Source organism: Scyliorhinus torazame, chromosome 13 (assembly GCF_047496885.1).
Source record: "Scyliorhinus torazame isolate Kashiwa2021f chromosome 13, sScyTor2.1, whole genome shotgun sequence".
Classification (NCBI taxonomy): domain Eukaryota; kingdom Metazoa; phylum Chordata; class Chondrichthyes; order Carcharhiniformes; family Scyliorhinidae; genus Scyliorhinus; species Scyliorhinus torazame.
This window is the reverse complement of record NC_092719.1, coordinates 74940609-74950977: the sequence shown is the minus strand read 5'-3', so window position 1 is coordinate 74950977 and position 10369 is coordinate 74940609. Positions and strand designations below refer to the sequence as shown.

Below are 10369 nucleotides of genomic sequence, written 5' to 3'. Positions count from 1 at the left end.
AAGCAATAAAATAATCAAAGATCGAGCAGACTTACACGTAGGTAATTACTATCGAATATTGTGTATGTTTGCAATAGTTTTTTTTGGATGGGACCAGTGTGTGTGTGTTCACTCCAGGAGGGGGCGAGGCACTCTGTGGTCGGTTTCCCCCTCACGTCATCTGGACTATGCCTATATAAACACTGGGGCTCAGCTGCCTTAATCTCTGCACTAACGGGGAATGAATGACTTGAGGATCGCGGGTTGACTGGAGGACGGTCCCCCCCCCCCCCCCTCTTTGAGTTACCGAGGGCTGCTGATCAAAGACATGATGTATTTCTGTGGGAATGACACAGCCGACGCGTACAACGTCGACAAGGGAGTCCTGAACAACGGCTGCTTCGTGGATGCCCTCAATCTCGTCCCTCATGTCTTTCTCCTCTTCATCACTTTGCCCATCTTATTCATCGGTGAGTAAATGAAACGTTATTAAGAGCGCAGTGATCGGGAATGGAAAGCTGGGGTCATGGAGGATCCCACCCATGGTGACACGGGCAGCTTTGATTTGACAGATTGACTGCAGTCTTGTGCCACTTTTGCTTGTTGGGTGCACTGGAACCTGGCTTCCTCCCTGTGAGATCTCTTAAAGAGACGGTGTCCTCATCCGTTCAGAAACCTGGAGTGCTCATTCCTGGGGCATAATCAAAGCGGTAATGCCCTTCAGGGAGGGGGAAGGAACCCATGCACTTGCCAAGTCAGTGAGTGGCCGAAAACCAACTCTGTGGTCGAATATTAATACCCCCTCAAAGTGGCCTGGCGACTCACTCAGACCTTCTGGCAGTGGCAATAAAAGGAGAAGCTGGCGCCATCAGGATGTGCAATACATGCAATGTTGTCCACCTCAACCACAAAAATAAAAAAAAGGGTTATGTGGCTAATGCAAGAATTATCACGCTTGCAGAAAAAAAAGGCTTGATGGAATAAATGGCCCTTTTCTTGATTTATTCCTTTTGTTTAGGCCTTTGGCTGTTGCTCACTTGGACACAAACTCACTCCTGAGCTTTTGTTGATGCTTCAAATCCCGTTCAGAGGTGTGTTAACACAATCTAAACGATGCTCCAGTGCAGTGCTGCGGGAGTGCTGCATTTTCATTTCTGATTGTGTTGTTAAACCAAGGCCCTCTCTGCCTCTTGGGCGACCGCAAAAGGTAATATTCTGAAAAAGAGGAGGGGAGTTCTCTCCCTGGTGTTCTGACCTATGTCCATCCCTGAGCTGCCCACGGGTTTCCCGGCGACGTGGGGCGATTTCAATCCCGTCGCCTATGAACAGCACGCCGAATTCTCCGCACTTGCTCGCAGTGGTAGCGGGGCAGACCCACAACGGAGATCCCGGTTATATTGTGCGCTCATTATCAAGTTGTTGTATGTGGGAGCTTCCTGTGTGTAAATTGGCTACCGCTTTGCCCAAATATCAGCAGTGGCTACACATCATTGGCTGTAAAGTGGTGAGGTCATGAAAGATGCTCTGCAAATGCAGAATGTTCTTTTGGTTCTTTCAAAGACCCTCGCGGGAAATCTTAATCATGATTCATCAGTATGATGGCATGAGAGGAAGTGATTACTTACTATATCATCATGAGCAACTTAACTTTTTTTACCCTTCCGGGTAATTTTGCTTCCATGTTTTAGTCTTGTTCCTTGTTATAAGTTAGAACTTTCCTCCTGGGGTCACCAGATTTTATTCCCTACGGAATTTTAAAGAATTTTGACCAAAACATTTAACTGCAATGAGAATAAATATACACATTATGTGACCTGATAACCCCATCAGACAAGCTTGGAAGCCGAAATAGCTGGATTTCTGATTTCTTTTAACATCTCATTACGAGAGAAACAGAAGGATTTTGTAGGGTATAAATCACTTTAGCAGCTAACAGAATAGCGATTTCAAATTATTCAAAACTGTTTAACTCCTTACTGAGCTCAAGACATTCATAAAATGATATGGTCAGTTGATCCTGGCCCATTAATAGGATTTCTCGGGTGGCATGTGGTGCAGTGGATAGCACTGGGACTGTGGTGCTGAGGACCCGAGTTCAAATCCTGGTCCTGGGTCACTGTCCGTGTGGAGTTTGCACATTCTCCCCATGCCTGCGTGGGTTTCACCCCCACAACCCAAAGATGTGCAGGGTAGGTGGATTGGCCACGCTAAATTGCCCCTTAATTGGAAAAAAAAATAATTGGGTATTCTAAAATTTTTTTTTTAAAAATAGGATTTCTCAAGAATTTAGGAACAAATGGACGGATTTCTTTGAAGTGAAATGTTTGATTGTATATGAAATCTATTTTAATAGCTGGTTTAGCTCAGTTAGCTGGACAACAGGTTTGTAATACAGACTGAGGCCGAGTGTGGGTTCAATTCCCACATGGGCTGAGGTTATTCATGAAGGCCTGCCTTCTCACCATACCCCTTGCCTGAGGTGTGGTCATCCTCAGGTTAAATTACCATCAGTCAGCTCTTCCCATCAAAGGGGAAAGCAGCCGATGGTCATCGGGGGTTATGGCTATTTCATTTTAATGTTCAGTATTATCCACCAAAGTAAAACTAGTCATGCATAAAATGAAATCACGCCACCTCTTTTTTAAAAAACTAATTGAAAGGCTGTAGGTGTCGCTGGTTAGGCCAGCATTTATTCCCCATCCCTTAGTTGTCCTTCAAAATGTGGCAGTGAGCTGTCTTCCTGAACCACTGCAGACCTTGAGGTGTAGCTACACCCACGGTACTATTGGGAGGGAGTTCCAGGATGCTGCCCCAGCCACAGTGGAAGAACGACAATATATTTTCAAGTCAGGGTGGTCAATGGCTTGGAAGGGAGATTCCAGGTGGTGGCGTTCCCAGGTATCTGTTACTCTTGTCCTTCTAGATGGTAGTGGTTGTGGGTTTGGAAGGTGCAGTCTAAGGAACCTTGGTGAGTTACTGGTACACTGTGGATGACACACATGGCTGCCACTGTTCATCGGTGGTGGAGGGTTTGAATATTTGTGGAAGAGTAGCAATCAAGTGGGCTTTTTTGTCCTGGATGGTGTCGAGTTTCTTGAGCACTGTTGGAGCTGCACTCATCCAGGCAAGTGACTTATGTCTTGTAAATGGTGGACAGGTTTTGGGGGGGGTAGGAGGGGAGGTAATCGCCAAAGGATCCTTAGCCTTTGACCTGCTCTGGTAGCCACAGTATTAATGTGGCTATTCCAGTTCAGTTTCCTGTCAATGGTAAACCCCAGAATGGGAGATTCAGTGATGGTAATGCCATTGAATGTCAAGGGGCAGTGGTTAGATCCTCTCTTATAGGAGATAATCATTGCCTGACACTTGTGTGGCTTTAATGTTACTTGCCACTTGTCAGCCCAAGCCTGGATATTGTCCAGGACTTGCTGCATTTGGCCATGAACTGCTTCAGTATCTGAGAAGTCGCGAACGGTGCTGAACATTGTGCAGTCATCCGCAAACATCCTACTTCTGACCTTATGATGGAAGGGAGGTCCTGGAGCTGAGATGATTGACCTCCAACCACCACAGCCTTTGTGTATGACTCCAACCAGCAGAGAATATTCTTCCTGATTCCCATTAACTCCAGTTTTGCTAGGGCCCCTTGATGCCATACTCGATCAAATGCTGCTTTGATGTCAAGGGCGGTCACTATCACTTAACCTGTAGTATTCAGGTCTTTTGTCCATGTTTGAACTCAGGCTGTAATGAGGTCAAGAGCTGAGTGATCCTGGCGGAATCCAAACTGAGCCTCCGTGAGCAGGTTATTGCTGAGTAAATGCCACTTTGATATCACTGTTGATGACCCCGTCTATTTCTTTGATGATGCTGGGGAGTAGACTGATAGGGCAGTAATTGACATGGTTGGATTTGTCCTGTTTCTTGTGTACAGGACACACCTGGGCAATTTTCCACATTGTTGGTAGATGCCAGTGTTGTAGCTGTACTGGAACAGCTTGACTAATGGTGAGGCAAGTCTTGGAGCACAAGTCTTCAGTATTATTGCCGGAATGTTGTCAGGGGCCTTTGCAGTATCCAATGCCTTTTAGCCATTTCTTGATATCATGTGGAGTGAATCATATTGGCTGAAGACTGACGGCTGTCATGCTGGGGACCTCCGAGAAGACCGAGATGGATCATCCACTTGGCACTACTGGCTGAAGATTGCTGTGAATGCCTCAGCCCTGCCTTTTGCACATATGTGCTTGGCTCCTCCATCATTGAGGATGGAGATAATTGTGGAGTCTCCTCTTCCAGTGAATTGTCCACCACCTGTCACTGGATGTGGCAGGACTGTAGAGCTTAGATCTGATGTGTTTGTTATGGAATCACTTAGCTCTGTCTATTACTTGCTGCTTATGCTGTTTGGCAAACAAGTAGTCCTGTGTTGTAGCTTCACCAGGTTGACACCTCATTTTTCGGTATGCCTGGTGTTGCTCCTGGCATGCTCTCCTGCACTCTTCATTCAACCAGGGCTGATCTCCTGGCTTGGTGGTAATGGCAGAGTGGGGGATATGCCGGGCCATGAAGTTACTGATTTGGTTGAGTACAATTCTGCTGATGGCCCACAGAGCCTCATGGATGCCCTGTCTTGAGTTGCTAGATCTGTTCGAAGTCTATTCCATTGAGCAGGGTGGTAGTGCCACGCAACATGATGGAGGGTATCCTCAATGTGAAGATGGGACTTTGTCTCCACAAGGACTGTGCGGCGGTCATTTTTACTGATACTGTCATGGACAGATGCATCTGCAGCAGGGAGGTTGGTGAGGATGAGGTCAAGTATGTTTTTCCCTCTTGTTGATTCCCTCACCACCTGCTGCAGTCCCAGTCTAGCAGCTATATCCTGTAGGACCCAGCCAGCTCAGTCTGTGGTGGCACTACTGAGCCACTCTTGGTGATGGACTTTGACGTCCCCACCCAGAAAATTTTCTGCACCCTTGCCACCCACAGCGCTTCCTCCAAGTGGTGTTCAACATGGAGGAGTACTGATTCATTGGCTGATGGTGGCCGGACCATGGTAATCAGCAGGAGGTTTCTTTGGCCTTGTTTACCCTGAAGCCATGAGACGTCATGGGGTCCAAAGTCGATGATGAAAACTCCCATGGCATCTTCGAGTCTATATCACTGTGCTACGACCTCTGCTGTGTTTGTCTTGTCGGTGAGACAGGACATAGCCAGGAATGGTGATAGTAGTGTCTGAGACATTGTAAGGTCTGATTCTGTGAGTATTACTATGTCAGGTTGTTGCTTGACTAGTCTGTGAGACAGCTCTCCCAACTTTGACACAAGCCCCCAGGTGCTAGTAAGGAGGCGTTTGCAGGGTCAACAGGGATGAGTTTGCCGTTGCCTGGGTCGATACCGGGTGGTCCGTCCAGTTTCAATCCTTTTTTGTGTTTTCTTGTGATTTAATACAACTGAGTGGCTTGCTAGGGCATTTCAGAGGGCATTTAGGAGTCAAGCACATTGCTATGGGCCTGGAGTCACATGTAGGCCAGACCAGGTAAGGATGGCAGATTTCCTTTGAACCAGATGGGTTTTTATAATAATCAACATGGTCATTGTTATACTTTTCATTGCAGGCATTTCATTCAGTTTAAATTCCAACACCTGCCATGGTGGGATTCGAACCCGGGTCCCCAGATCATTACCCTGGGTCTCTGGATTACTAGTCCAGTGACAATACCACCACCTCCCCGTTTGATAGGTTATTAGCAATGGTCAGATTTGGATGTGTCAGACAGGTATTTTGGCTTTTATATAATCCTGGCGAAATCTCATGTGGCATCCTTGGCATCTGCTCTTCATCAGCCTAACCCAGGGAATTTTATGGCATCAAGTTTAGAATATTTTAGGCAAGGCCCTTGCAAACATGCCTGGTAATGGATTGAAGATGACCAGGGTAAGCATCGTACATTAGCATCCATTGCATCTGGCAGCCAAAGGATTAGACAGGTAAGGAAAGGAAAACCAATCTTACCTAAAACAAGACAAGGATTTGTTATGTGATCACTGGTGCAGGCTATGGCACTGGCTTCAATTTTCAAAGGCTTTCCCTGCTGCCTTAACAATCCTGGATGCCAAGGTCTACACCAGCACTCGTCAAATGCAAATTATGGGAAAGAAATCTGCTGGTGTGTGTTCATTATTTGTGCCCGATTAGACTGTGAGCAGCCATATTGGGCCGATATACCTTATGTTCTTGCCATGCATGACTGAAAATCTTAGACTCACTGAGGAGTATGCAGGGCTGGCATAGTAATGCCAGGAGTGACCTCTTGCCTTGCCTCCTGGAGCTATGCCAAACAGTTGGCATAAATCCAATAGAAAATCATGTCTGTAACTGTACATAATGGACATGACTACACAATAAGAAAGAATCGCGTTTATTTTTTTAAAAAAATTAAATAAATTTTTTAAAGTAAATTTAGAGTACCCAATTCATTTTTTCCAATTAAGGGGCAATTTAGCGTGGTCAATCCTCCTGCCCTGTGCATCTCTTGGGGTTGTGGGGGTGAGACTCACGCAGACACGGGGAGACTGTGCAAACTACACACGGACAGTGACCCAGGGTTGGGATCGAATCTGGGACCTCGGCACCGTGAGGCAGCAGTGCTAACCACTGCACCACTATACTGCCCTAAGAATCGCATTTATATAGCGCCTTTCACAATCTCAGGATGTTCCAAAGCACTTGATAGATAACCAAGTACTTTTGAAGGGTTGTACTTTTGTAATGTATGAAATATGAGATGGAAGTGAAGACTGTAAGTGATGGTGTAACATATTCATAGATAACACAGGAACCACCAGCAGTATTTCATCAGTCCAGAAACCTCCCTGCGGCAGGCAGCGAAAGGGGAAATTACGCAGGTGAGGGCGGCAGGGGACTAGTTGGTGACGGTGCTGGAGAAAATCAAGGAGACATTTCAGGCCTTTTACCGGGGCTTGTGTGGATCTGAGCCTCGGGGGAGAACGCAGATATGGGATGGGTTGGTGTTTCCAGAGATGGAAGAGGAGAAGAGACAGGCATCGGAGGCATGATTGGGGCTGCAGGAGTACAAGGGGTTGATGCAATGGGGATGGCGCTGGGGCTGGATGGCTTTCTGGTTGAATTTTCTGAGCTGTTTTTGGCAGAGTTGGCATCTCATCTTTTGAGTATGTTTAATGAATCATTGGTGAGGGGGTAGTGGCCAGCTACGCTGACATAGGCTTCTACCTCCTTGATCCCAAAGACGGGTAAGAATCCAATGGAGTGTGGGTCTTACAGGCCCAACTCATTATTGAATACAGATGTGAAGGTATTGGCCAAGCTGTTGCGAGGTGGTTGGAGGGTGGTGTGGATCAGATGGGGTTTGTTAATGGGAGGCAGTTGTCAAATAACATCAGGAGGTTAGTGAATGCGGTTAAGACCCCATTGCGGAGTAGAGTGCCGGAGGGGATCATATCAATGGATGTAAAGAAGGTCTTTGATTGGGTTGAGCAGCGATATTTGTTCGAGATTCTTAGGAGGTTTGGGTTTGAACCGACATTCGTTGCATGGGTGCAGTTATATGCATCTCCCACGGCGTGTGTGGACAAATGTGATGAATTCAGGGTATTTTAGGTTGCATAGGAGGCAAGGCAGGGATGCCCGTTGTGTCTGTTGTTTGCGTTGGCTATTGAGCCTTTGGCGATTGTGCTCTGAGCTTCGAATGAGTAGCAGGAGATTGTGAGGGGGTGGCGTAGAGAGCAAAGGGTGTTGTACACCGATGGTTTATTGTTTTACATTGCAAATCCACTGGAGAATTAGGGACTTGCTGGGGACATTTTGGGCCTTTTCTGGGTATAAATTGAACATAGGAAAAAGCCAGGTTATCCTGGTGAATGCCTCGGGGAGAAGTGTGTATCTTGGTGCCTTGCCATTCAAGGATAAGGTTTCGGTATTTGGGGATCCAGGTGGCTCATGACTGGGCAACTGTGTATAAATGGAATCTGACTGGTCTGGTAGAGGAGGTCAAAGGGGATTTCATAGACTCTACAGTGCAGAAGGAGGCCTTCAGCCCATCGAGTCTTCACCGACCCTCCGAAAGGGCACCACACCCTGGCCCACCCCAATCCCCATAAGCCCACCTAACCTGCACAAGGGGCAATTTTACATGGCCAATCCACCTAACCTACACATCTTTGGACTGTGGGAGAAAACCGCAGCACCCGGAGGATCTCCGCATAGACACGGGGAGAACGTGCAAACTGCACACAGATAGTCACCTCTGGCCAGAATTAAACCCGGGTCCCTGGTGCTGTGAGGCACTAGCGCTAGTCACTGTGCCACCGTGCCAATTTGAAGAGGTGGGGTGTCCTAACGCTATCACTGGCGGGAAGGGTACAGACAGTGAAAACAAATGTGTTGCCAAGATTTTTATTTATCTTTCAACCATTCCAATTTTCTTTCCCAAAGTGTTTTTCCAAAGGGTGGATAACTTGATTACTGAATTTGATTTCTTTGGCAGGCAAGATGCTGAGGGTAGGCCTTTTTGCAGAGGGGGAGGCGGGTGGCCAGGCTGGCCCTCCCAAACCTGTGGCATTATTATTGGGCGGCAAATACTGAGGTGAGACGATGGGGAGGGGGGTCACAATGGATGCGGGCGGAGGAGGCCTCCTGCAGGGGGACAAGTTTGAGGGCCCTGGCGACAGCTCCACTACCGTTTTCTTTGGGAAGCTACACGAGCAGTCCCATTGTGGTGTCATCAATCAAAATTTGGAACCAGTTGAGGAGGCATTTTAAGCTTGGACATATGTCAGTATTGGCGCCAATATGGGGGAACCATAAGTTTATGCGCGGAGGGATGGATGCAATGTATGGGAGGTGGTGTGGTGAAGATATAGAGCGGGTGAGGGACCTGTATGTAGAGGGGTTATTTTCGGAGTTCGAGGAACTGCAGGATAAGTTTGCGTTGCCAAGGAGGAGTGAGTTTAGATATTTGCAGGTGCGGGACTTTTCACGGAGGGATTTACCCTCGTTTCCTCGGTGACCTAAGTATACGTTGTTGGAAAAGTTGTTGCTGCCAGATTGGAGTGGGGTGGGGGGAGGGAGGATGGGGGACATATATGGGTAGTTGGGGGGAAGGAGAATGCACTACTGGAAGGGATTAAGCGGAAGTGGAAGGAAGAGCTGGGGATCGGGTTTGGGTGGGGTGTCTGGAGTGAAATAATGCATCGGGTCGACTTGACCTCTTGTGTGAGGAAGAGCCTTATACAGTTCAAGGTAGTACACAGGGTCCATATGGCACGGACCCAGATGAGTGGGTTTTTCCGGGAGTAGAGAATGTATGCGAGAGGCGTGGGAGGGGTCAGGTGAACCACCCTCATATGTTCTGGGGTGTGCGAAGCTGGAGAATTTCTGGGTGGCGGTGTTTGAGACTCTGTCGGGGATAGTAAGGGTCAAGATGATGTCGTGCCCTTTGGTGGCGATTTTTTGGGTGTCAGACTTGACGGGCTGCTGGAGGGGAAGGGGGCCGATGCTGTGACCTTTGCTTCTCTGATTGTCCGGTGACAGATTTTACTGAGTTGGAGATCGGCAGCATCGCCAGGGGTCGCGGCTGGTTGATGTGGCGGGGGTTGGGGCGGGGGGTTGAGGGGGTTTAGGGGTGAAAACTAGGGAAAATTGACAAACATGTTTATTTTGAATTAGTATTTGCTGTTTGTATCTGTGTTTGGAATAAAATGTATTTAAAAAAAAGATTCTGTAGCACCATCAGGAGACCCCAAAGGTGTTGTGTGGCTGTAAGCAGACCAGGAGAAGAAAGCAGTGTCCAATTGATAGGATTGTACTGGGTCATTGCCTTCAAGCTGGGATAATGAAAAGACCACAGATTAATCTATTTATGAAACAGATAAGGGCGGGATTCTCCGATCCTGGAGCTAAGTGTTGACGCTGTCGTAAACGCCGGAGCGTTTTGCGATGGCGGCATCTCTCCCCTAGGATCAGCAATCCTGCGCCGCACAGGGGGCCAGCACGGCACTGGAGCGCTTCATGCAGCTCCAGCTGCCGATATGGGCGCCAGCACGGCCGGCGTGACTTCGCACATGTGCGTGGGTTGCCTTCTCCATGCCGGCCCCGAAGCAACATGGCGGAGCCCTACAGGGGCCCGGCGATGAGGAACATAGGCCCCCCCCCGGGATAAGCCCGCCGGCCGATCGGTAGGCCCCGATCGCGGGCCAGGCCTCCGTGGAGCCCCCCCGGATTCGGATCCCCCCTCCCCCCCACCAGGACAGCCCCCGCAGCATGAAAGCCGAGGACCGGCCGGGTAGGACCACACGTGAACGTCGCCGGCGGGACTCGGCCGAACTCGGCGGGCATTTGGCGCGT

At 48.4% G+C, this 10369-nt stretch overlaps 1 protein-coding gene across 3 annotated transcripts in view; it reads left to right on the top strand.

The window, feature by feature from the left end:
* The first annotated feature begins 281 nt into the window (after positions 1-281).
* The window catches only part of LOC140388118 (ATP-binding cassette sub-family C member 9-like), a 299102-nt gene continuing 289014 nt past the window's right edge, over positions 282-10369 (top strand). For all 3 annotated transcript variants that reach the window (XM_072471781.1, XM_072471779.1, XM_072471780.1), the window contains exon 1: positions 282-449. In XM_072471781.1, the coding sequence (XP_072327882.1) occupies positions 308-449 (142 nt within the window). In that variant the 5' untranslated portion in view covers positions 282-307. The remainder of the gene's footprint in view (positions 450-10369) is intronic.